Here is a 27,922-nt window from a genome sequence, read left to right on the forward strand (position 1 = left end):
CATTGCAACACCATCGGTTTGGCAATATTTATTTCCTCTAGGGCACATAAAGGGGGCTTCTTTGGTGCAACATTCCAAAAGGTCTTTCATTACTTTCTCTGGGATATCACAGTTAGGAGTGGTATCATTGTGATAAACTCTGTCTATTATATATTGAATAGTGCGGTCAACTTGGATGTTAGTATAGAGGGACTCCGCATCTAACGAAGCGATAATGCCTTTTGAGTTATTGTTTGCTAAAAAATCTAGAAAATCAGTGGCGGATTTGACATTGTAGTCAGCGGGAGTGTAAGGTGTGAGGATTTCAGCCCTCCCTAGCGTAAGGAGATCTAAGCCCACTGAAAGAAGGCACAATACTGATGACGTCACACAACAGCCGACCAATGAGGAAGTAGAATAGTTTGGGAGTCCCAGTCCAGCCCACTAGCCAATCAGAGGCCCCAAAATGTAATATCAGACCACCACCAACAATATATAAACACAATAATTCAATCAGATATTCACAGTCTAGCCACTGATGAAGCACTAAGTAGTGTGAAAATGCGTTCTGGCCAGTTTTTCACTTTGGTAAAGCCATGCCCAAAGTAACTGACAAAACAATGTCATATGGTGACATTATAAGACAACTTCCCGTGGAAGGGAAAAAGATTCTCAGAGAAAGAGAAAAGGCAGATAAAAAACTCTGCAATAATAATCTTGCCATTAAGTTTAACCATACATGCTTGAGAGAAAATCTCCTGCCCATATATACAATATATAATATATATATATATATATTATATATAAACACACTACCCTCTGTCCAACTTCATTGGCCAAGGTTAAAAAGAAATTTAAGGATTCAGACATATCTCAAAACAAAATTTTCCTCAGCCAATGCAATACTCCAGAAAATGTCATCATAACTTGACAGTAACCTTAAGATATTTCATAAACAGACGAACAGATACACAAACACAGGTGAACCCATTACTGATTCAGAAGTAATTACTGTGACTTCAGCTTCTAAGGGTAATGGTGTAAAGAATTCAAGTGTTATGTTGCTTTATTACAGGATGGACTGCAGTGTTTGTACAAACACTTTCGGTCGTGACCGAAGACCACATGTTCTTCCTTGTGGACACAATTTCTGCCTCCCATGTCTTTCAGAAATCTGCAAGAAAACTACCTTCCTCAGGTGCCCTGACTGCCGAACTGAACACCGTAGCACAGCAGTAACTGACCTGCCAGTCAACTATGGGTGGGAATCTCTAGTAGCAACTCTTCATTTGAAAGAACCCTCCAAGCCACAGAAATATGATTACCCCACCAGTTCAAAGTCTGAGGAATCTATAGAAGGATTATGTCCTGATCATGAGAGTCCCAGAGTTTCCTGGTGTTTGGCTTGCCACACTGCCCTCTGTGAAGACTGCATTCCCCATCACATGGGAGACCCTCATGTGATTACAGACCTACAGCAAGCTATGAATCAAATCAAGGCCTTGTATACAAGTAATAATGCTGTCTTTAAGGAGTGGTTGGCTGCACTGGAGTCTCTCTCCAAAGGACTCTTGAGTGAAACAAAGACAGTGATGTCTGTCTTGGAGGAAATTGTGCCCAAGATTCAATCCTTGCAGGAAAAGGTGGAAGAGCAACAGGAAAGTGTTGAAGAAGCTACTTCAGTAACTGAGTTAGACAAACTGGTTGCTACTGCAATGAGCGAGTCCAAAAGATTCTACCAACCTGATGCATTAGACCAAGTACAGGAAGCTGTAAAGGCATCTGAAAAGCTAGAGACTGGGGTGGAGAGTTTGAAGATTGCAGCATCAACAAATTTCAGTCATCCCTCAACAGCACCCAAAGATGCCTGGAAGCTTGACTATGATTTTGGTCCATCAGCACCACCTCAAGATACTAATGAGATAGTGACCATCGGCCCACCAGTTTACCCTGAACTCAGGATAGGGTTGCAACATACAACGTTGTCTGCCACAGTTTTTGGGAGACCAGAGGTTCCTGAGACCAGGATGGGTTATGGAGAGCCAATGCACCTTCATCGTGGCCAAAAGGCCCGCCTCCCACTTCCCACTTACTTGTCCTCGCCTTACACGACAAGGGTCACATTCACTGCACCAAGGTAATCACATTTTCTCTTGCCAAATAGAAACTACCCCATTTCATAAATTAATGTCATTACCACTATCTTATCCCATCATTCAGTCAAGATCAGGACCATAAAAATTAAATAGAATATATACTCCATGTTACAATATGAACAATTACTAATGTCACTGTCATGTAGCAGTTGTAAGTTCAATGTGTAGAATGTGAACAGAAATACCTTTCATTAGAACAACTGTGTCTTGAACACCAGTAACATTATTGTTCCAAAAAGTTCATACTCATAACAAAAGAAAAAATAGAATGGAATAAAAAATAATAGTTTCATCTATGTTCCCCTATTTCCTACAGCACCTCCTCAAACTTTGGCATCCACTATCTTGGCCCAAGAGGCATGGAACCCTTCTACCTTGAAGTCAACTTCAAGAGTCGTCATGTCAAGATGTGCTTCTCTGACTATGACGGGCCTGAGGCGACACACATTCGCCCTTTCCCATTTATGGTTCAGCAATGTACAACACTTGACTTAATCAATCAGTCTGATCAGGTGAACAATTATTACAGTCTAATTTCTCTAGTACCTAAGAAATTTTGTATTATCTTTGAAAATCCTGAATAAATAATTACTAATTGATAAGTTTCACAGGGAAGCTCCCTATTTCTCAGTGTTTCCATACTGTATTTACCTAGTTGTATTATACGGGAAGAGAGCTATGCTCATAGTGACCTGTCTTTATATCTTTCAGCATCTAGTTTGTTCTTAAATTCTTGTATAGTTTTTGCACACACTGTTGCCTCATCCAATTTGTTCCAGATATCTACCACTCTGTGTGGGAAACTATTCTTTTTCAGATCTCTTCTATAACTTTCCTTTTTGAGTTTTTTTTTCATGTCTTCTTATTTTTGTCTTATCCCACTTTAATAAATCTTCTCTGTCAAGGACTTCCATCCCTTTCATATTTCTGTAAATGGCCAGTAGATCTCTTACAAAGGATTACAAAGGCGGAGCATGCCGACAGGAGACCTTTTGGTCCATATCTAGGTCGGATGCGAAAAAAAAATCATAATAATAAAATAATAAATAAAAACTATAATAATGTAAATAACAAATAAAATACATAAATAAATGCATAGGTATAGTTAGATAATAAACAAACAGGTAAATAGTAAATAATAATAAATTAACATATAAGTAATAATAAATGAAAATCAGACAGATAAATGATAACAAAACAAAAACAAATAATATAAAATAAATTATAATCATTACAGCATCTTGCTTAGGTGTTTATCTAAATGATTCTTAAAGCTTCGAACTGAACTACATTGCACTACCTGTGCAGGAAGTTTATTCCATTCATTAACTACACGGTTGGCAAAGTTGTTTCTACCTTCCAAATTGAATCTATTTCCGGACAGTTTGAGACCATTGTTTCTTGTCTGATTCTCATTCAATGTGAAAATTTGGTCACTTTTGATGTTGTCAATTCCCTTTAGAATTTTAAAGACCTGTATCAAGTCACCTCTGAGTCTACGCTTTTTTAGGGAAAACAGATACATATGTTTTAGTCGATTTTTGTATGATTTATTTTTGATATTTGGAATCAGTTTTGTCGCTCACCGTTGTACTTTTTCCAGTCTGTCAATGTCTTTAATGAGATTCGGTGACCATATGGAAACAGCATATTCCAAATGTGGACGAACTAATGATTTATATAGCTTGTTAATGAGTGATGGACTTTTGAAATCAAAAGATCGCACAATCAGTCCTAGAATCTTATTTGCTTTCTCAGAGGCTGAAATACACTGCTTGGATGATTTGAGGTCATAACTGATAATTACACCGAGATCTTTTTCACTATCCACTTTTGTTAACGAATTTCCAAATAACTTGTAATCGTACTTTGTTCCAGGGTTAGTAGTTCCAGTTTGGCCAATCTTTGTTCATATGTCAATTTAGAGAGTGTTGGTGCCATTTTTGTCAGTGCTTTTTGAATTCTTTCTAATTTCTTTATATTCTTTTTTGTCCCAGTGTACTACAATCTTGGTCTTATCAGTGTGACTAATATTTTCTTTAACATTTCCTCATCCAAGTAATCAAAGGCCACTTTCATTGATCTTAGTGTATTCACCTAACTGCAATATACAGGAAAGGAGCCATGCTAGTGTACATGTGTGCATATGTGTGCTGACACTGTGGATTTCAATATATTTATTTACCTAGTTGCATTTTATGGGAAGAGATCTATGCTCATAGTGACCTGCTTTTGTATCTTTCAGCATCCAGTTTGATCTTAAATTCTTGTATAGTTTTTGCATTCACTGTTTCCTCATTCAGTTTGTTCCAGATATCTACCACTCTGTGTGGGAAGCTATTCTTTTTCAGATCTCTTCTGTAACTATCCTTTTTAAAAAAAAAATTCATGTCCTCTTGTTTTTCTTTTATCCCACTTTAGTAAATCATCTCTATCAAGGACTTCCATCCCTTTCATAATTCTGTAGATGGTTAGTAGATCTCCTCTTTCTCTTCTTTGTTCCAGGGTTGGTAGTTTGAGTTTGTCCAATCTTTGTTCATATGTCAATTTGGAGAGCATTGGTGCCATCTTTGTCATTGCTCTTTGAATTCTTTCTAATTTCTTTATGTTCTTTTTAGTACTGGGTGACCATGGTGACCATGGTGTTGCAGCATACTCCAATCTTGGTCTTATCAATGTAACTAATATTTTCTTTACCATTTCTTCATCCAGGTATTCAAAGGCCACTTTCATTGATCTTAGTAAATTGAAAGTTTCTCCAATTATTTTGTTGATATGTTTGTTTTGTGCCATGTCATTGCTGATAGATACTCCTAGGCCCCTTTCCGAGATGACTTTTTTTACTTCCTTTGTACTAATTTTATATTGTCCCAATATTCTATTTTTACTTTTTCCAAATTCCATTATACTACATTTCTTGATGTTGAAATTCACTTCACACTTCTGACTCCATATACATATGTATATCGATAGCCTTGGAGCATAATTAGCTTAGCTGCATAAAATGCAGCTTTTTATGAGTCAGAAACGATGTGGAATATAATTTTTCCATAATTCCTGTGGTGGGTGCTCATGAAGATGTGAACTTCTCTCCTGTAAAGTTTAGTGATGGATCTCCACTGGTTAGTACGATAACCAATGGATAAGTAAGCAAAGACAATTCTACCACTAGCGCTAAGCTAATTATGCTCAGAGGCTATCAATATGTATATATGTATATGCATGTATGTGTGTTTATGTATGAATACAAAAAATTAATGAAAACTTTTACCTTTCAGATGGAGTTGAAAGTGGGAGGGCAGATGGTAGGGGTACAGAGGAAAAGTAACTTTGATTGTGTCAGTATAGAAGTGCGAGGATGGGATGGCGTTGTCATCTTGGAAGAACTTATCGTGCTGGAACCCTCCCTACCCTACTCAACACCTCAGGTCCACTTGAAGCCATCTCCAAGGAATCTGGTTCAACTAAAGTGAAGGATAACATGATTCATTGTTTAAGGAGTACTGCATTCATGTACACACATCATCAACTTGCCAGCATATTAATGGTAACAGTTATGAATGATGATGAAAATTATAATCAATACCTGGAGTTTCAGTGGCTGGAGACTTGCAATACTACAGCAACTGGCATTGGGCCTTGGGGGCTCTCATAAATTTTGTTAGGAAGAAACTTTGGACTGTTATTTGTGTTGCGTTAATGTGAGACTGTCACTAGCTTGCAGTAATAGGGAGAAGATGCTAGTTGTCAGCTCTCTTCTGTGTGGTGTGAAAAAGTGAAAGAAATACAGCCAAAGTTGACAGAAAGATCTTAAGCCCAGTCTAAAGATTGAGTATCAGCCCCTTTGAAGTGCACCTCCAGTTAAAGGTGATGATACTGATCAGTTTTGAAGATGGAGCCCAAGGAGATGACTCTCTAACATTCATCTCAAAGAACACCTTGTGCAAATACCCGACATAGATCCCACTAATGAAAACAAAAAAGTCTAACAATCATGCTATCTTGGTGTTGCTATGCATATATACATACACATGCACTAATACAAAAAGTGGTTTAGTAATACACTCATGACTTGATGTAAAACAAGAGAAGATGAGAGGGGTCATGTTTACCATGTGAATCATTTGGTTGGCAAGCCAGTTATGAATAATGCAATAACAAATGTTGTTTCAAGTTCTACTGGATAGGAAACCTGTTGTCTCACAGTTATTGTTGTTGTCAATCAATTATTATGCCAAACACAACAAATCCTGACAAAGATCCTTGACTATTCCTGTTAAAATTAGTAAATCATTGGAAGAGTTTACCAGGAGCTCCCACTCTGTAACCACTACTTAGAAAAACTACATAAATTTTCCAAAAACTAGGGATTCTGAGAGCCTCCAACCATTTAATAAGAGGGGATGAACCCTTTTGCTTCTACAGCCTAGTTACATAGACCCTGCTTGAAGTACATCAAAAAACAGTTTTCTATACAAATGCATCAACTCATTGAATAGCTTAAAAGAAAACAATCAAATCTAAAATAACAAAGAAATCTAAATCTAACCCTGAGTTTGAACTAAGGAGAAAAAGAGAGACAACCCCACAAAAATAGCTCTTCTCCTTTCTGTTACAGTCTGGTAAATAAAACACAGACAACAATCCAATGCCTCTCAGGAAGATCTAAGAAAGGATCCAAAGAATACAAATAACTTTTGTGGGGCTTTTGTTTTCCAGTCATATATACCTGAAGCAACAATTCTGATTAATTGAAAATATCTTCCCCCAACCATCAAGATCCAATGAAATTCATAACTTGAAATCTGACCCTGTTGCTATTGAGGGGATCCCACAGACAAGTGAAATAGCCTGGTAGTAGTCAAAAGAAAGGGAAGAGTGTCACTTGTCAGATACAATTGAAATAGAAGTTGTCAACATGTCAATACTTTAACTTCCTGGTCCATAACTATTCACGAGTCTTGTTGTACATATAAAAGTAAGCTCAAGAAAATAAATATATATATAAATATATATTACCAAGTACCATTCCTATCAGCAGCTATCTAAACATAATCATCAATATAATGAATTCTTATACTCATCAATGCTCACACAATGGGAGGACTCTTCTGGAATAAATATAAACTTTAAATCAAATTTATGTACTATTTCCATGTCCTGATCTCCTCCAAAGTTTTCTAACCAATTGTTCCTCTCCATACATAGGTGCAAAACCATAACATTTACTAATGAGTTTATTCAGCTACCTCTGCCATCCACAGGGAATGGAGGAAATAAATCAACAATCTCTCATAAAATAGGGCAAACTTAAACATATGGATATCCATTCCACCCCCTCCCTATTAAGAAGACCCATTCTTCTCTCATTTCTCCCTCTCATCCTCTACTTAAATATCATTAATCTCATAAAGAAAGTGCCTATGTAATTTTTCCAACTTTTCAAGAAAAAAGTATCCACATTTTTGTTTCATAAATGTACATAATATTAATCCTTACATAGTTTTAACTTTCTCAGACACTAGATATGACATTGGCAATTGTACCACTAGGAGTACCATGTGATGAATTTATTTAGGCAAAAATCCAGAAATCAGCAAAAAAATGACTTTGGTAACTTCTCTATGAAGTGATGATATGCACTTAAGCTTACAGTGGCAATACAGTTTTGTACATGAAAATAATTTTTAGCATAATTAGTTTTAGTGAAACTTATCTTCTCCAGTAAGCCATACATACATACACATACAATGGCTTTTTCCCCCTTATAAGGGAGGTAGCCAAAAACAAATGCATAAAATCCACTCCCACCCATTCCATCCCCACACACTCCACTCCCTCTTACCTTGGTGGCTCCTAGATGACAGGTCATCCCTGCATCTTGCCCACTGCCCTGAGTCAGAAGCAATATAGCAAGACATAGCACATCCACAGCAAGGCCGCTTCATTCAATTGGTGAACTCCTCTTTCTGTCCCCTCATACAATAAAGATGGGGAGAAATCCCTTCAGTGCACCAAAATATAATTAACACACTCCCTCAATCCCCCATCTCCCCAACTCCCTTCCATGCATCACAGCATTATCCATAAACAATATTCTCCCCTCAACCCTATCTTCTGTCTTCTACCTTCCTTTCTCAATAGATATCCCCCTCTCTCCGTGCCCTTTTTACCCCATCCATCCATCTCATCTTTGGTTACCCCCTCATGTTCATTCCTTCCACACCTCTTTTACTAATCTTTCTTCACTCATTCCTTCCATGTGTCCAAACCATCTCAGTACTCTTTCATCAACCCTATCTCCCAACTCCTTTCCCTCCCTATCCTCCTTCACATTTAGCAACTCCCTAAAATACTCTGCCCATCTTCCTCTTACTGCCATCTCTTCCATTTTCATTTCTCCATTTGCACCTGAAAGAAAGGATCCAAAGAAATACAAATAACTTTTGTGGGGCTTACAAATATACCTGTATTTTTCTTGCATACATGTTCCATACAAATTCATCATTTCTATTCTTTTCATCCTCAGTCTCACAGTACTTTCATTTAATTAATACACTTCACATTACTTTTTCAACCAAAAAAAAACTTTCCAATCCTTAAATATTTTACCACCCCTATGACTACACCTTTTTAAAATTCTTTAGCTGGGGGACAAGAATACTGTCATAGTGTTCCCCTGAGTGCCATAAAAGGAAACCCAATGGGACGGAATGAGAGGCTAAGGACCCCTCCCACTTCTCATATTTTCCTTCCATGTATCATCAAGGTATATGCAAAGATTTTTTGTTCTTTCCTGGACTTGGACAAGGTATATGATAAGGCTGACAGAAAAGATTTGTTGAGCATGTTATATATGAAATAGGAAGTCTGATGAAGGCAGTTAAAATTTTCTACATGAGTAGTAAAGAGCATATTTTGACAAAGGGATTTCTCCTTGTCTTCCCTATTTTCCATAATAGCTGTGGATGTACTGTGTCTTGCTGCAGTGCTTCTGACCCAGGGCAGTAGACAGAAGACAGTGATGAACTTTCATCCACAAAGAGCTAAGATGAGAGGGAGGAAAGGGTGGTGGATGGTAGTGGAATGAATGGGAATGTGTGTGTTCCTTTTGGCTTGGCTACCTCTCTTATAAGGGGGAAAAAGCCTTTGGTATATAGATAGTAAAGAGCATGTGTGAAGGCTGGGAATGGATGGTCTGAGGTGAATGTGGGGCTACATCAGGGCTGTGTGACATTACCATTGTTGTTCAGTATGTATGTGGACAGTGTGGTAAACGTGAGAATGTTAGGTGGAGGTAACTGATAGGCAAGAGTCTAAGGACATGTGAAGTGAACAAGTTATTTGTGGATAACACTACACCTGTGGGTAATTCTAAAGTGAAAATGAAACAGGTGCTGAACAAATAAATGTTCATTCTTGTATCAGGTTATGATTTGGTGGATGAAAAAATATATATATACAACAATTTTATTTATTTATAACACAACAGATATACAAATTTATAATCTGGTAGATTACAAGTATTACTGACGAAGCCCAAGAATAAATCAATAAATCATGTAAATCAACTCTTTTTTGAGGATATAAGCATTCGATTCAATGAATAGTATTTAGCTGGTCTGCAATTATTTTTGAAATAAATATGCCATCAATCAGAACTCAATAATAAATTTCTATAAAAAATAATCAAAACACAAATCATAATACTGATGTATTTATCTAAGTATAATATACAGGGTTGGTACTATGCTCATGGGGTCTGACTTATTCATTTATTTCCAAAAATCAAACCACTTTAAATTTGCTAATTATTGGCTTCAATTGTTCCTTCTTCAAATCCATTCAACAATTAATGGATCTACAAGGAAAGATGCATTTAACATCCTCCATACATTCTAATTTTATTATATTTTATTCTATATTTCTGACCTAAGCAGTGAACATGAAACAGGGATGACCCTTCATCCCTGAGGAGATAAGAGGAAAACAAATGGGTGGTGGATAGGAGTGGAATAAGTGAGGATGGATAGCATGCTTAGCTAGCTATCTTCTTCATAAAGGAGAAGAGGCTTTGGTATATAGACAGACTTGTTATATATTTATTTAATTTTTTGCTGTCTCCTCAATCTTCTTTCATTCCACACTAATATGTATATATATATATATATATATATATATATATACATTTTTATCAACCACAATGCACTTTAATTCTAAGCCATCAACATCGGAAGAACCATGGAGGCACATGCAGAAATTGAAACGTGGTATGCCTGAGGACTCGAACCAACGGCGGCAAGCACATGACCAGTGCCATATTGACTTAGACCAAGACACCATCAAGAGAGATATAAGTTGAGCGCAACTTTTCTTATATATTTGTATGCTCGAGTTACATACACATACACGAAAGTTTGCATTCAACCCATCTCCACTATGATAGTACATTGGTAAGTATACGAACACAGTAAAGTATTTGTGCAACACTGAATGGGTCCCAGTGACTAGATACATTTTTATCAACCACAATGCACTTTACTTCTAAGCCATCAACATCAGAAGAACCGTGGAGGCACATGCAGAAATTGAAATGTGGTATGCCTGGATTTCGAACCAACGGCAGCATGCACATGACCAATGCCGTATTGACTTAGACCAATAAACCATCAAGAGAGATGGGTTGAACACAAACTCACCCCCCTATCGGAAGGCTAGGACAGTGCCCCTCACAGATGGCTTTGTAGTGTGGAATTTAATGAACCATGCCTTTGGTTCAACTTTGCCAGTGGCAGGATTCGAACTGCCATCCCTACAACCTTTGCCGCAAGTAACAACGCCCTAACCTGCTCAGCCTGCAAGCTTCTATATATATATATATATATATATATATACTCATATATATATATATGTAAAGGCCCTTTCCCTCCTATAGGGGGGTGCCAAAGCCAAAACCACACTACCATTATATACATATCAAAACTAATTCAATAGCCCTCCAATCTCAGTGCCTCCTGGAGGAAGGGTCATTCCTATCCTTTGTCACACCTTTAAGCTGGGACCACATTTGCCTCTTATCAGTATTGGAGAATTCTTCCTTCATGTAGAAAACTTGTACTCATTTTAAGTATTTTATTTACCAAATGTTCTTGGCATTCCAATTGGAAATCCTATTTAGCCCTGAGACCTTTCTCACATTTATATTCTCGAGTAATTAATGTAATTCTTGTAAATCCACTCTGACACTATTCAATACAACTTTGCTAGTTATTCCTTTTTCCTACTCAAGTTCTCTGCTTTGGAGAATACTGACTGGGAACTTTTTTCTATTAATTTAATTTGCTTTTTTGTTTCATATCCCATCTACTTTTAGCAATGGAAAAACATTGTATGATAAAATTTGGCTTTAGGAAATTTTCACTTACAACCCACTATGGAAATGAAAAGGCAAATTCATAATTCTACCACTTTTCTGTTCTTTGACAAAATGAATCATGAGGAATTACTCTTACATTTTGAATATATTGCAGATCTTATTTCTGGATCTATATATTTCAAATTCTTAATATTATTTAGACAGCTTGCAGGCACTCTTGATATGATGGATATAATTCTGACAGCTAGGTCAGATAAATAGTCTAAAGTAATAATATTTTCATCTTCTTTTGTTTCACCTGCTAGGGAGTCTGGCATCATCTCATAGATTTTACTAGTTAAATGATGACAGTATAAAAGCAAGTTAAGAATTACACTTACATTTTCTTTAGCATCCAGCTTGGACTCACCTTTGGGAATCTGCGAGAGTAATACAGCTGTAAGGGCCAGAGGAACAAGTTTACTTGGAAGACTTTGTTTCACAGTCTCAGAAGCTACACACATCCTCATCACTATTTCAACAGGTACACATTTCAAATAATTTTTGCATTCTTCAATAAGGAGCAAACAACTTTCATCTTGATTAGTTCTTGTTACAATCTCTCCTTTCTCATCAGGAAAGTAGCGTATAAGACTGTATATTTGTTTCACTGAGATCATGACTAAGAGCCAGTACAGCACAGGACCATTGAATTGAGGTGACAGATTGCGCACAATGCCTCCATTATCTACAATATGAGCCACAATGCCCATAGCACCCACTGTTGCATCAAGTTGGCATCCAATAGTTTTCTTACTGATCAATTCCTGATACATCTTGTTGGCATTGTTGTAAAAGCTTTCCAGGCTTTTATGTCGAGCCAAAATCTTTTTAAAAGGTTTTAAGAGATGTTGAAGTGTCTTCCAGTGCAACTGAAAAAGAACATATGGTAACTAGCACTTTCAATACAAATCTGTATTAAATTCTTTATAAGACATGTATGAGCAAATGATTACACATATGGCATCATGGTAATAAATTGGAGGGTGAAAAATAAATCAAGTGTCTAAAGAACATAGATAAAAAAAAAAAAAATTCTATACAGATGCATAAATTCTTGAAATACTGTGTGTTAGACATGGCTGGTACCATACATGAATTTAAATCTAGGTGTAATCATAGAGAACATGAGATCTCCCAAATTGGGACCATTTGAAGAGAAAAGACATATGTTGCTCCTTTCCTATACACAACAATTAGGTAAATACTACAAAGACAGTAGTACAATGTTTCTTTCTGGAGATATCTGTGTGGATCCCAAGGAACATGCTAGCCACTTTGGGGCCCTGTTTCCAGTCAGGGAGACTACTATATTACAATGCCAACAATACCCAAACATTTCTTTCCTTGACAATTAGTTCAGTTCCTCTTCTACATCCAACTTGTCTTATTACATACAATCTATGTACCAAAGGCTCCTTCCCCCTTATAAGGCAGGTAGCCAAATCAAAGGCACGTACCTACTTCCACCCATTCCACTCCCCTCCCTCTCTTCTTAGCTCCTTGTGGATGAAGGATCATCCCTGTATCCCGCCCACTGCCCAGGTCAGAAGCAATGCAGCAAGACACAACACATCCATATCAGGGCACGGCAATCCCCCTTCCTTGTCCCTTTATGTGGAAAATAGAGATGACTCCCAGTCACACACAAACTAAAGGAAACAAAAGTCTAAAAAAGACACTATGCATTATCAAGTGGGGTTTGTATGAAATTACTTACTATAACAGGAGTTGCAATGACTTGCAAATATTGGCTCAATTGAGCATCTTTGGCACTGGGTTGGGCTGCCACCATCAGCAAAGCTTTAAGCAAAAAGGATGTGGTGACAATGTTCAGATGAACATCCCTGCATCTTATCTGTAAAATAGATTTCAAAAGAAAAAGCACTTATAAGCATTCAATTAACGTCCAGTAGAAGAAATCAGTTTTTATAACGATTTTCTTTCTTTAATTACATAATCATACAGAAGAAATATTTATATACATCTACCAAGGGCTTTTTTCCCTTTACAATGAAGGTAGCCAAAATCAGGCATAAATTCACTCCTACCTATTTCATCCCCACATACTCCATTCCCATTCACCATGCCTCACTCCCTCTTTTCTTGGCTCCTCCTGGATGATGGTTCATCCCTGCATCTCACCCACTGCCATGGGTCAGATGCAATGCAGCAAGACACAGCACATACACAGCAAGGCTGCTTCATTTAATCAACGACCCCCTCTCTCCATCCCCTCATGCAGAAAAATAGAATATGGGGAGAAATCCTTCAGGGTTGTGTCAAAATATCATTCATGCATACTCCTTCTCCCCTCCCCCACCCACTCCCTTGCATGCATCACAGCATCATCCATACACAACCAATCTCCACTCACCCCTATCTTCTGACTTCTACCTTTCTTCCTCAAAAGACATCCCCTCTTTCCCAATGCACCTTTTACCCCATCCATCCATCTCATCTTTGGTCACCCCGTAATGTTCACCCTTTCCACCTCTGCCTTCCACACCTCTTTTACTAATCTTTCTTCACTCATTCTTTCCATGCGTCCAAACCATCCCAATACTCTTTCATCAACCCTATCTCCCAACTCCCTTTCCACCCCAGCTCTCCTCCTCACCTCCTTGTTTCTCACTCTATCCAACCTAGTAACCTCTACTGTACTTCTCAGGCATTTCAACTCAAACACATTTAAACTCTTCCTCTCTTATGTTCCATGTTTCTGCCCCATACAGTGCTGTCAGTACAATCACCCCTTCATACAATCTCCTAGTACTATCCATTCCCAAATGTCTATTTCTCATTATAATTTTTAATCCCCTAAGGCATTTACTTGCTCCTTTCAATCTACATTCTACTACCATCTCCATTCCTCCCTTTCCCACCATATTGGCACCCAAGTACCTAAAGCTATCCACTTCCTCTAGTTTTTCTCCCTTAATGTTCACTTCCAATTTGCTGCCACATTCTCCCCTTGTACATCTCATCACCTTCCTTTTACCCACATTTATCTTCAACTTCCTTCTTTTGCACACCTTCCCGAACACCATCACTAACTTCCTTAATCCTTCTTCTGATCCTGCTACAAGCGCAGTGTCGTCAACAAACAACAACTGGCTTATCTCCCATTTTTCTCCATTTTCTTTCACCATCATCCCTGGCCCATTACCCTTGCATTTACCTCTTGCACCACCCCATCCATGAATAAATTGAACAGCTATGGTGACAAGACACATACCTGGTGAAATCCCACCTTTACCTCAAACCACTTACTCTCTCCATTTCTAATTCTAACACAGGCTCTACTACTTATGTAAAAACTTTTGATTGCTCTTAACAGCTTTCCTCCTATTCCATATATCTGCAATACCTCCCACAATGCCTTCCTGTCTACCCTGTTATAAGCCTTTTCCAAATCCATAAGGTCCAAAAAACATCCTTACCTTTTCCTAAAACGTTCTCACATAACTGTCTTACCGCAAAAATCTGATTCACACAATCCCTACCTATCTTAAACCCACACTATTCCTTACCAAATACTCCCTCTCTTCCTCTCCTAATTTTCTCAATCAAAACCCTCCCAACTACACTCAACAAACTGATCCCTCTGAAACTACTACACTCACACTTGTCCCCTTTTCCTTTGTAAAGTGGAACTATACAGGCACTCCTCCAGTCCTCCGGCACTCTACCCTCTTTTAGACAAACATTAAACAATCTCACCAGCCAGTCCACCATCACTGTACCTCCCTTTTTTAGACACTCCACATGACACCCATCTAACCCAGGTGCCTTACCTGCTCTCATCATTTTAATAACTGCTTTTACCTCATCTTTTCTTATTTCTCCTCCATTTTCCTCATTCATCACTGTCACTTTCTTAGTGCTTTCCATTGAAACTACCTTTCCCTCCCTATCCTCCTTCACATTTAACAACTCCCTAAATACTCTGCCCATCTTCCTCTTACTGCTGTCTCTTCCATTTTCATCTCTCCATCTACACCTTTTACCTTTTCTTCTCTACTTGATTCGCCTCCTCTTCCTCTCTTAATCTCCTTCCAAAACATCTTTTTATTACTTTCAAAATTTTCTGTCATACTCTTACCCCCTTTCACATCTGCTCTCCTTTCTGTCTCCTTTACCCTATGCTTTACTTCTTTTTTCTTTGTACTTCTCATATGATTCTCTCATCCTACTTTGCTACCAATATGTGAATGTTTCTTTCTTATCTTCTACAACCTTCTTTGTTTTGAAGCATACCCTTCCTCCTCAACTCCTAGTTCTACTCTATCCTTTACTCCCTCCTATTCCTCTCATCTTCTTATGCTTTACTTCTTTTTTCTTTGTACTTCTCATATGATTCTCTCATCCTATTTTGTTACCAATATGTGAATGTTTCTTTCTTATCTTCTACAACCTTCTTTGTTTTGAAGCATACCCATTCCTCCTCCTTTTCTTTCTCATTTAAGCAGTTTACTCTAAGCACCTCCCTACCTTCTGTCCTTTTCCTCTTTCTCCATCTATCCTCCAATCTCAACTTACTTTCCATCAAAAAATTATGATATTCCCCCACTCTCTCCTCTAAGAACATATACATTTAAAACTCTTCCTACTCTTCTGATTTCCACTATATTTTGTCTGTGATAAAGGAAATCTTTATTCTTGGAGAAATGATACTACTTTATTATACTGCGGCTGTCCTTCCATTATGCTCTCCCCCCTACTCTTAATACTGTCCTGTACCACTTCTGTGAATATACAAATCCTTTTTTGCTAAACCCTGTGGTACAGGAGAAAGAATACTGCCACCATGTCCCACTTGAGTCATAAAAGGTGACAAAAAACAGGATGGGTATAGAACTAGGCATCCTACTCTCTATAGCCCTAAAGGGAACATTCCTAAAAACATCAAAGATATATTTACAAATGAAATGATCAAAAAATCAAGATCAGGACATAATGATTCCTTATATATATTTTGGCTATGGGCTTTGACATGTGGTGAAAACATACATATATACATATGCTTTGACTTGGTTACTCCTTGGGTAAAAGGCCATTTGGTATATGTATATGAAAAACTGGTGTCTGAATTGCAATCATAATTTTCATGTAAAAGTAAACATTTTCTTACCTGCAAAGCATTCACTAAATTCTTGAATTCTGCAAAAAGTTGTACCAATCTATTTGCATCAAGAAATATCTTAGGCGGCAGGAGCTGACAGATACTGAAAAAGAACATGGAAGTCCCATAGGTTGTCTTTAAGGCTATGAAAAGTTCAGCATTGTACTCACAAATGAATACCTCATTGAGAAAAGACGAAACTCATGACTGCATGTTTTGTGTGCTTGTATAGTGTGTATGTGTGGGATTGCATTTACCTAACTGTAGTATACAGGGGAGGAGCAATGCTCGTTGAGTCCTGTCTCCTACTTTCCAATTTACCATACCTAGCCTCAAATTCGTGTACAGTTCCAACTTAGTCTACATCATTGATTTCCAATTATCATATTTAAAAGTGAATTCGTAATTTTAGGAATGGTTTAGGAAGGGTGGGAGGGGTGTGGAGTGTATTTAGGGATGAAATGGGTGGGAGTGTTTTTATGCCTTTCCCTTTTTGGCTACCTCCCTTGGAAGGGGGAAAAAGCCTTGGTATATGTATGTATGTATGTAAAAGTGAATTCATGTATTGTACAAACTTGGGCTATATTACCTTCAAAGCCCTTCCAAGTATTCATGCATTTATATGGAAAATTGTATTTCTTCACATCCTTTACTCAATGGTCTTACTTAATCTGTTCCCATGGCCTCTTAAGAGCCCTCCCATCTTTAATCAAGAGATCTCTTCTGACACTACAATCTATCCCCTTTAGTGACCTGAATACTACAATAATATCACCCCTTTCTATTCAATCATTCAAAGTTGGCAGACCCAGTGCTTTTAGTAGTTCCTCATATGGTTTACATGCCAGGTTAGGGACCAGTTTGGTTGCTGCCCTTTGCATTCTCTCAATCTTGCTTATATCATTCACTCTGTGTTGGGACCATACCACTGACACATATCCCAGTCTCAGCTGGATCAGAGTTTCAATGAATTTTTTTCATCATCTCTTCATAAACAAAGTGAAAAGCCACTCTAATCTTCTGCAGCAGTCCATACATCTCTCCCACAATCCTGCTGATATGTCCATCAGGTGACAGGTTATTCTGTATCAACAAAACCCAAATATTTTTCCTATTTTGCTTTTGTATTGGGTTCTCTATCCAAGGAATAATCTAAGGATGGTCTTTTGCCACTATTGACCGTTTCCAGTGCTTTGCAATTTTCTATATTGAAATTTATTTCCCAACCATGAGGTGGATGGATGGGGTAAAGGGGGCTTTGGGGAAGAGGGGAATGTCTGTTGAGGAAGGAAGGGAGAGGACGGAAGACAGAGGTGAGTGGAGAATGGTTGTATATGGATGATGTTGTGACTGCATGAGGAGGAATGGGCGGGGGGGTGGGGGGTGGGGTAGTATGTGTGAGTAAATTTTGACGCAGCCCGAAGGGATTTCTCCCCGTCCTCTCCTTATATGCAAAGGGGGACGGAGAGGGGGGGTCGCCGATTAAATGAAGCGGCCTTGCTGTGGATGTACTGTGTCTTGCGACACTGCTTCTGACCCAGGGCGGTGGGCAGGGTTCAGGGATGACCCGTCATCCAGGAGGTGCTCAGATGAGAGGAAGGGTGGGAGGGGTGTGGAGTGTATTTAGGGATGAAATGGGTGGGAGTGTTTTTATGCCTTTCCCTTTGTGGCTACCTCCCTTGGAAGGGGGAAAAAGCCTTGGTATATGTATGTATGTATGTATTTCCCATTCTTGGCTCCGTGCAAAAATAATGTCTAGACCTTTTTGCAATAGTCTGCACTCACTTGTTTTTCATTCTTCTTATGATTTTTGCATCATCTGCAAACATGTTGGTATAGCTTGTTGTACTTTTCTTCATCTTGCTGACATAGACAATAAACAATATTGGAAGAAATATATTAAAAGAACTAAGTACCCTAAACAAGTCAAGTAGGTAATGATACCTCATGTAGACTTCAAGTGTCCCTTCTGAGGTTATTTCATTGTTCATCACATTCTTCCATTCCTCCAGGAGACACCAGCCCTTGTCCACATTCTCCATTGAACTCCATTGCAGAAGTAGGAGTAGACTAGCAGCATTTTTCTGCAACAAAAATAAATTCAAGTCTGTCTCCTTTAGCTATCAAGCTATTTACAACTTTGATTTATCTAACATTAGAATTAAAAGACTATGCTGAATCAAAATCAATTTGAATTCAGACAAGGAAGATCATGTACAACAGACTTGATCTGCTTCTACTCAAGATAAATAGACATAATACAAGAGAGAGATGGTTGGGCACACCGCGCCTTTCTGGATCTACAAAAGGCATTTGATAAAGTACCACACAATAAACTAATAAAGAAGATAGAGTCAATTGGTATCATCAGAGGAAAATTAATGGAATGGATGAAAGACTTCCTGATTGGGAGGAAAATAAGAGTAGTAATTAGAGATAAATTCTCAAATTGGGAAGAAATGAAAAGTGGTGTCCCGCAGGGATCAGTACTGGCCCTGATCATGTTTGCCATATACATAAATGACATGGATGAAGGAGTAGAGTGCTATATGAATTTCTTTGCAGACGACGCAAAAATACTAAAGAAAGTAAAAACTGAGGAGGATTGCAACTCATTACAACAAGACTTGGACAAGATCTGGAAATGGACTCAGTGGGAAGTGAAATTCAATATCAAGAAATGTAGTATAATGGAATTTAGAAAAAGTCAAAACAGAATATCAAGAGATTATAAAATTGGTGAAGAAGAGGTCAAAAAAGTAAACTCGGAAAAAGATCTTGGAGTGATGATCAGCAAAGACTTGACACCGGATAAGCATATTAATAAAATAGTCAGAGAAACCTACAATTTATTGAGGTCAATAAAGGTGGCATTTGCCTATTTGGACGAGGAAATGATAAAAAAAATCTAACTATACTAATAAGACCAAAACTCGAGTACACAGCAACACTATGGACACCCAGTACCAAAAAGAATATACATACATATACCAAGGCTTTTTCCCCCTTACAAGGGAGGTAGCCAAAAAGGAAAAGGCATAAAATCATTCCCACTCATTCCATCCCCGAACACACTCCACACCCCTCCACCCTCCCTCTCATCTCAGCACCTCACAGATGACGGGCCATCCCTGCACCTTGTCCACTGCCCTGGGTCAGAAGCAGTGTCGCAAGACACAGCACATCCACAGCAAGGCCGCTTCATTAAATCGGCGTCCCTCCCCTCCGTCCCCCCATGCATACAGGAGAAGACGGGGAGAAATCCCTTCGGGCTGCGTCAAAATCCGCTCACACACACGACCCCACCCCCCACCCAATGCATCACAACACCATCCACATACAACCACCCTCCACTCACCCCTGTCCTCCGTCCTCTCCCGTCCCCCTCAACAGACACTCCCCCCCTCCCCAAAGCCCCCCCCATCCACCCCACCCTAGGACATCCCTTCATGTTCACTCCCTCCACATCTCTCCCACCAGTCCCGCCCACTCACTCCCCCCATGCGTCCAAACCATCCCAACACTCCCCCACCAACCCCCCCTCCACCTCCTTCTCCTCCCCACCTCCCACCCCATTCAACCCAGCAACCCCCATCACACCTCTCAGACACCCCACCCCAAACTCCCTCTCTCTTCCTCTCCCACGCTCCACGCCTCTGCCCCACACAGCGCTGCCGGCACAATCACCCCCCCACACAGTCTCCTCCCAGCATCCACTCCCAAATGTCCACTCCTCACAACACCTCCCAATCCACCAAGGCACCCACTCGCCCCTCCCAATTTACATTCCACCTCCACCCCCTCCCACCACACCTGCACCCAAGCATCCAAAACCATCCACTTCCTCCAGTCGCTCTCCCCCAATTCTCATCTCCAGACCACCGCCACCCTCACCCCTTGTACATCTCACCACCCCACCCCCACCCACACCCATCCTCAGCTACCTTCCTTCACACACTCTCCCAAACTCCATCACCAACTTCCTCAATCCCTCCCCCGATCCTGCCACAAGCGCAGCGTCGTCCGCAAACAACAGCCGGCTCACCTCCCACCTTTTTCCATTTTCTTTAACCATCTCCAAGCCCCAACCCACCACCCTTGCACCCACCTCTCGCACCACCCCATCCATACACAAGTCGAACAGCCAGGGCGACACAACGCATCCCCGACGAAGTCCCTCCCCCAATCCTGACACAAGCTCCACCGCTCTCACAAAAACTCTTGACAGCTCCCAGAAGCCCTCCTCCCATCCCGCACATCCGCAAAACCTCCCATAGTGCCCCCCCCCCGTCCAGCCCGTCATAAGCCCTTTCTAGGTCCACAAAGGCCCAAAAAACATCCCTCCCCCCTCCCACACATCCGTCCCACCACAAAAATCCAATCCACACAACCCCCACCCATCCCAAATCCACACTAATCCCCACCAATCACTCCCTCCGTTCCCCCCAATCCTCTCAACCAAGATCCTCCCACAAGCCCCCCCAACCACACTCAACAAGCCAACCCCTCCGAAACCACCACATTCACACCTGAAAAAAAAAATAGCTTCCTCCCTGAGTGATAGATACTTGGAACAAATTAGACAAAGAAACAGTGTGTGCAAACACTATTCAAGATTTTAAGAAAAAACTTGATGCTGAGAGATACAAAGACAGGTCACCACGAGCATAGCTCCCTTCCCATATAATACAACTAGGTAAATACTTAAATCTCTACCTAACATCAGATATGACAGATTTATTTATATTTTCTAATATTTCAAAATAGTGGACAGCTCATTTACTACTTTTCTTCTGTTTTGTTGCTAGTTTTATTAAGCTATGGGAATTATCTGTTTTGTAAATGGTAACATAAATCACTTATAAACACCTTGTTGATTCCTCCTTGAGCTAGCACGAGCAGCAATGTTTTGCATATTCTTTGATGATGCCCATCATCACACACTTTTTGATTTAAGAAAATTTCTTCCTGTGATGTTTGAACTTCGACATGATGCAAGAACTGCTGTTGTAGGAAAGTTTGTTGTACAGCTTGGGGAGTGTCCTCCCAAGCAGCCTCAAGTTCAAACTGAAGCAGTTTCTCAAGGCTTGGCTATTTAATAAGAAAAGAAAAATGTATATATAACTTCAGGGGTTATGAGTAAACACTAATTTCTATTCATAGGTATCTCACTTAGACATTACTTTTCACTAAAATTTCTTCCTAGAGATATCTATAGGAGGAACCAAGAACTGTTACCAGCTGCTGTGAAGCAGCAGATTTCCAGTCAATGAACTCAAGGTAACCATTATCAGATTTATCTACTTATATACCAAAAAATTTCTTCCAACTTATAAGGGAGGTAGACGGCCAAGGTATGCATCCATCCCACTCTCATTTATGTTCTTATGTTCTTATTTCTTATATCTTAGCTCCTCTTGGATGATGCATCATCCATTCCCCACTCACTGCTTGGGTCAGATGCAATGCAGCTAGACACAATACACAGCAGGGCTCCACTGCTTCATTTACATAGTGACCCTTCATCTTTGTTCTCTCATGTGAAAAGAAAGATGAGGAGAAATGCCTTTCAGCAGCACCAATTTATAGTTCATTCACAACAATTCTCTACTCACACCTATTACCATATTTACCACATTTTAATATTGAGACTCCACAGACCCCACAAACTTCTTAACAATGCCTCTTCTTACTTCAATGAGAATGGGGATAGAAAGGGAGTTCAGAGATAGGATTGATGAGAGTATTGGGATGGTTTGGTCACATGGAAAGAATGAATGACGAAGGATTGGTAAAAGAGGTGTGGAAGGCAGAGGTGGAAGGAGTGAATGTGAGGGGCAACCAAAGATGGGATGGATGGATGGGGTGGGGGGATGGGGGCATTTGGAAGGGGGGGGGGTCTGTTGAGGAGGGACAGGAGGAGAAAAAGGGTGGGGAGTGGCTGTGTATGGATGGTGCTGTGGTGCATGAAAAGAAGTAGGTGGGGGGGGTGAGGGAGTATGTGTGAATAATAAATTGATGCAGCCCGAAGGGATTTCTCCCCATCTTCACCATTTCTGCATGTGGGGATGGAGATGGGGGGTCGCCGATTTAATAAAGTGGCCTTGCTGTGGTGGTGCTGTCTTGTGACACTGCTTCTGACCCAGGGAAGTGGGTAGATGTAGAGATGACCCATCATCCAGGAGGAGCCAAGATATATAAATCGTTAGTTCGTCCACATTTGGAATATGCTGTTTCCGTATGGTCACCGAATCTCATTAAAGACATTGACAGACTGGAAAAAGTACAACGGCGAGCCACAAAACTGATTCCAAATATCAAAAATAAATCATACGAAAATCGACTAAAACACATGAATCTGTTTTCCCTAAAAAAGCGTAGACTCTGAGGTGACTTGATACAGGTCTTTAAAATTCTAAAGGGAATTGACAACATCAAAAGTGACCAAATTTTTACATTGAATGAGAATCAGACAAGAAACAATGGTCTCAAACTCTCCGGAAATAGATTCAATTTGGGAGTAGGTAGAAACAACTTTGCCAACCGTGTAGTTAATGAATGGAATAAACTTCCTGCACAGGTAGTGCAATGTAGTTCAGTTCGAAGCTTTAAGAATCATTTAGATAAATACCTAAGTAAGATGCTGTAATGATTATAATTTATCTTATATTATTTGTTTTTGTTTTGTTATCTTTTGTCTGTCTGATTTTCATTTATTATTAGTTATATGTCAATTTATTATTATTTACTATTTACCTGTTTGTTTATCATTTAACTATACCTATGCATTTATGTATTTTATTTGTTATTTACATTTATTATAGTTTTTATTTATTGTTTTATTATTATGATTTTTTTTCGCATCCGACCTAGATATGGATCAAAAGGTCTCCTGTCGGCATGCTCCGCCTTTGTAATCCTTTGTAAAAAAGAGGGAGGGAGGGGGTGAATGGGAGTGGAGTATGTAGGGATGGAATGGGTAGGAGTGGTTTTTATGCCTTTGTTTTTTGGCTACCTCCCTTGTAAGGGGGAAAAAAGCCTTTGGTATATATGTATATAATATTAAAAATCCACAAATCCCACAAGTTTCTCAGCAATGCCTCTTTTCAAGATAGCTCTTACTTTACTGACACATTAGTGGACAGTAGGAGACTACTTGTGGGAAATCTTTGGGTGACTTGTGGTCAAATGTAGTGGTCACCTCATATAGTAAATACCTTGTAAATATTGGAAATTTGTCTGTAGTAATCAGCAAAATATAGTGAGCATTCCGGAGGAACTCCTACTCCTTGCAACCTTGCATACACATCGCCAATGCTTAGTGTCCTATCATGAACATCCTCTGGATGTATAGAGGGTACTGCATCTTGTGTCCCTTCACATATGTGGCTCATGCTCTGGTCTCTTTGGGTTTTCAACTGTAGAACAGCAACATGTGGAGCCAGACAATGAAACTGGCAAAGAAGTTGGTTTGGCAAAGTATTGGCATTATCAGTAAAACCTTTCTCTGTTGGGTCACCTAAGTGCCACTGAATCCAACTTTGGCAGAAACTGAAAATATAGAAACACAGAGAATGTGAATAAATTGAAATAATAGTGGCAAAGATACAAAGCATATTACTGCATTTTTTTCTAACACTTCCTGAAAAGTGAGGTATTACATACATACATACATATTTATATATATATATATATATATATACATATATATATACATATATATATATACATATATATATATACATATATATATATACATATATACACCAAAGGATTTTTCCCCCTTACAAGGGAGGTAGCCAAAGTCAAAAGGCATAATTCCAATCCCACCCATTTCATTCCCATTCACCATCCCTCCCACCCTCTTTTCTTGGCTCCTGTGAGGTATTGGAATGAGCAAAATCCTCAATCCTTTCGTTTTTAATATATTTTATTCACTCCTTTCTCCTTTAACCATAAGAAGAATGTACAACATTACTTCCCCAGCTGTATTACTAATTCATTCATGGCACAGCCCCCATCCATCTCATGGAATGCCTGTTTTAATTTATACAATCTTCCCCAACTCTGGTACCAATAACAAGTACCTACAAGTGAGGGTCCTACTCTCTAATTCATCATACCTAGCCTCAAGTTCTTGTATGGTTTCAACTTGGTTTATACTAGTGTTTATGTATTTACCTAGTTGTACCTAGTTGTATTTTATGGGAAGGGGAGCTATGCTCATGGTGTCCCGTCTTCATATCTGTGTGCATCTGTGTGTGTGTGGTATAACCTATGTTGATTGAACAAGATTTTGTACCTGGTCATGCCAACCTCTCAAAGTTATAACTCCAGATGGGACTCTGATGTCCATCTTACAGGACCACTACTAGCAAGTACTTATCACTAGTTCCTTCTCTCCGAGATGAGATGGTAAACTATTTTACTAGCCCACCTTGAGGCAATGAGGCAGCCATCCACTGTATCTGTCTGAAGAGATGCCAAAGTCTTGGTAACAAATGATCCATGTTCCTTTTCTTTGGGATCTGATACTTCCTTCACTGGTAAAAAGATGTCCTCTATCCTGGATAGCTCTGCCATCAGTACCCCGTACAAACGAATCTGGCAAATGGTTAAGTAATTTAAACAAATTTGCAGTGATATATGTAAAGGTATCAATTGTAAATTTATTAAAAATAAATAAATAAATAAATAAATAAATAAATATGATATGGTTTAATGTCACAAACTTCCCCCTATTGGGAGGCTAGGATGGTGCCCCTCACAGAGGACTTTGTAGTGTGGAATTTAATGAACCATGCCCTTGGTCCAATTTCACCAGTGGGAGGATTCGAACCGTCATCCCCTCGACCATCGCTGCAAGAACGACGCCCTAACATGTATATGAGAGGTCCTTTTCCCTCTTATAAGGAGGGTGGCCAAATCACAACATACATCCTTCCCATGCACTTCGTGGATGAAAGGTCATCCGTCTCCCACCACACCACTCAAATCAAAGACAATGCGATGAAAGACAGTTCCTCTGAAGCAGAACCTGACAGCCAGAGCTGGTTTACAACCACTACTTCATTACATGGCAAACCACTTTCTACTTCATCCAATTGAATAATATAATTTATGGAGAAAATGAAAGGAACATCCCTTTAGACTATGTCATTTCTTTATCTATTTAAAACCACTATCCATTCACTCTTCTACCATCTAAAGCCCATTTTACTCCATCCATCCACCTCATTCACTCCATGTATTTCTATTTTCCATAATTTTGTTGCTAGTCTTTCCTCACTCATTCTTTCCATATGCCCAAACCATCTTGGCACTCTTTGATCTATCCTAGTTGATAGCTTGCCACCATTGCTCAGTCTCACCACCACATTTTTCACCCTATCCATCCTAATAACACCTATCATACTTCTTAAACACATTTAGGCTCTTCCTTTCTCCTTCCTTCATATTCACAAGTCTACTCCATACAGTGCCATGGGCACAATCACTCCATACAATTTTTCTTTGCATTCATCTCCAGATACATATTTCTCATAATATTTTTCATTCCCCTACACACTTATTTGCATTTTTTTTACTCAATAATTCACCTACACCTCCACACCTCTATTAGCTGCCACATACGGCCCCAAATACTTACAACTCAACAATTCCTCCAAACGAGTTTGTTGGATGGATATGGGATGGATATAGGGTGGATGCATGCTTTGATTTAGTTACTGCCTTTAAAGCAGGTAAGGGCATTTTGGTTTATATACATGCACATATATACGTACTATCCCACATTTCCACTGCCCTTGCTTCTCTCCTTTACCACTTCTAGGATTCTACCTCCCCTTTTCTCATGATCCTGTGACAAGGGGGCAAGAATGTTGCTAATGTGTCCCTATTGTCATATAAAAGCAACTAAACAGGACAGAGTGAGTTAACTGGGGACCCCCTCTTTCTAAATTTTTCTCCTAGGTTGAGGCAAGCTATGCTTTGACTGTACTATTATTGTTACTAGGGTAGTAAAGCCCACTGGCCTTGTTATTTTACTCTAACTGATACCAGGCTGTTTCATTCATCTTTATGGAACCCTTCCAATAAAGAATCAGTCATCACTTTACTTTTACCCACATTTACCCTCAACTTTCTTCTCACATACCTTTCTAAATTCAGTCACCAATTACCTGATTTTTTTTTTTTTTTTTTTTTTTTTTTTACCTGATTTGTAGTTGATGGGACCTGAAGAGTGACTGCCGAAAGAATTTGTGAAAAAAGGACTGACTGCATTGTCACACTACCAGCTATTAGTGCAACAAACTGTGGAAGCCACGGGGGACCTTTACATTCTTTCCCATACTTGTCTACACCAATGTCCACCAAGATGGACAGCATAGCCTCCAAAATCTGACAAACAATTATAACACAGATTAATAATTACACTTAAATTTCACAATAATGTACATTATATAAAAATTATCAAATAATCTTGCAATGAAATTCCATTATCTTTTGTTTACATGTTTTATACACAACCATAAATCAGCCATAAATGTGGGTAAAAGTAAGGTGATGAGATGTACAAGGGGTGAAAGTGGCAGTAGACTGGAAGTGAACATTAAGGGAGAGCGACTGGAGGAAGTGGATAGTTTTAGATACTTGGGTGCAAGTGTAGCAGGAAAAGGTGGAGTGAAGGTGGAGGTAGAATGTAGATTGAGAGAAGCGAGTAAATGCCTTGGTGGTTTAAAGAGTGTAATGAGAAATAGACATTTGGGAATGGATGCGAAGAGGAGACTGTATGAAGGAGTGATTGTGCCAACAGCACTGTATGGGGCAGAAGCGTGGAACATAAGAGAAGAAGAGAGAAGGAGTTTGAATGTGTTTGAGATGAGGTGTCTGAGAAGTATGGTGGGGGTTACTAGGCTGGATAGAGTGAGAAATGAGGAGGTGAGGAGGAGAACAGGGGTGAAAAAGGATTTGGGAGAGAGGGTTGATGAAAGAATATTAGGATGGTTTGGACACATGGAAAGAATGAGTGACGAAAGACTAGTAAAAGAGGTATGGAAGGCAGATGTGGAGGGAGTGAACATGAGGGGACGTCCTAGGATGAGGTGGATGGATGGGGTGAAGGGGGCTTTGGGGAAGAGGGGAATGTCTGTTGAGGAAGGAAGGGAGAGGACGGAAGACAGAGGTGAGTGGAGAATGGTTGTATGTGGATGATGTTGTGGCGACATGAGGAGGAATGGGCGGGGG

General features: G+C 39.4%; 2 protein-coding genes across 3 annotated transcripts in view; one reads left to right on the plus strand and one right to left on the minus strand.

Moving 5' to 3' along the window:
- LOC143025204 (uncharacterized) overlaps positions 1-8,507 on the plus strand; it is a 12,952-nt gene extending 4,445 nt beyond the window's left edge. For both annotated transcript variants that reach the window (XM_076184664.1, XM_076184663.1), the window contains exons 2-4: positions 1,055-2,116; positions 2,452-2,647; positions 5,414-8,507. In XM_076184664.1, the coding sequence (XP_076040779.1) occupies positions 1,055-2,116; positions 2,452-2,647; positions 5,414-5,608 (1,453 nt within the window). In that variant the 3' untranslated portion in view covers positions 5,609-8,507. The remainder of the gene's footprint in view (positions 1-1,054; positions 2,117-2,451; positions 2,648-5,413) is intronic.
- A 1,084-nt stretch (positions 8,508-9,591) lies between these two features.
- LOC143025372 (uncharacterized) overlaps positions 9,592-27,922 on the minus strand; it is a gene marked incomplete at its 5' end in the record, with an annotated part of 43,428 nt that continues 25,097 nt past the window's right edge. The window contains 8 exon segments of the mRNA XM_076184921.1: positions 9,592-12,422; positions 13,271-13,408; positions 16,685-16,778; positions 18,620-18,759; positions 21,545-21,766; positions 23,893-24,226; positions 25,113-25,279; positions 26,891-27,076. Of these exon segments, the coding sequence (XP_076041036.1) occupies positions 11,628-12,422; positions 13,271-13,408; positions 16,685-16,778; positions 18,620-18,759; positions 21,545-21,766; positions 23,893-24,226; positions 25,113-25,279; positions 26,891-27,076 (2,076 nt within the window).

The sequence above is a fragment of the Oratosquilla oratoria genome, chromosome 5 (assembly GCF_046742065.1).
Source record: "Oratosquilla oratoria isolate Oo_2021 chromosome 5, ASM4674206v1, whole genome shotgun sequence".
Lineage (NCBI taxonomy): Eukaryota > Metazoa > Arthropoda > Malacostraca > Stomatopoda > Squillidae > Oratosquilla > Oratosquilla oratoria.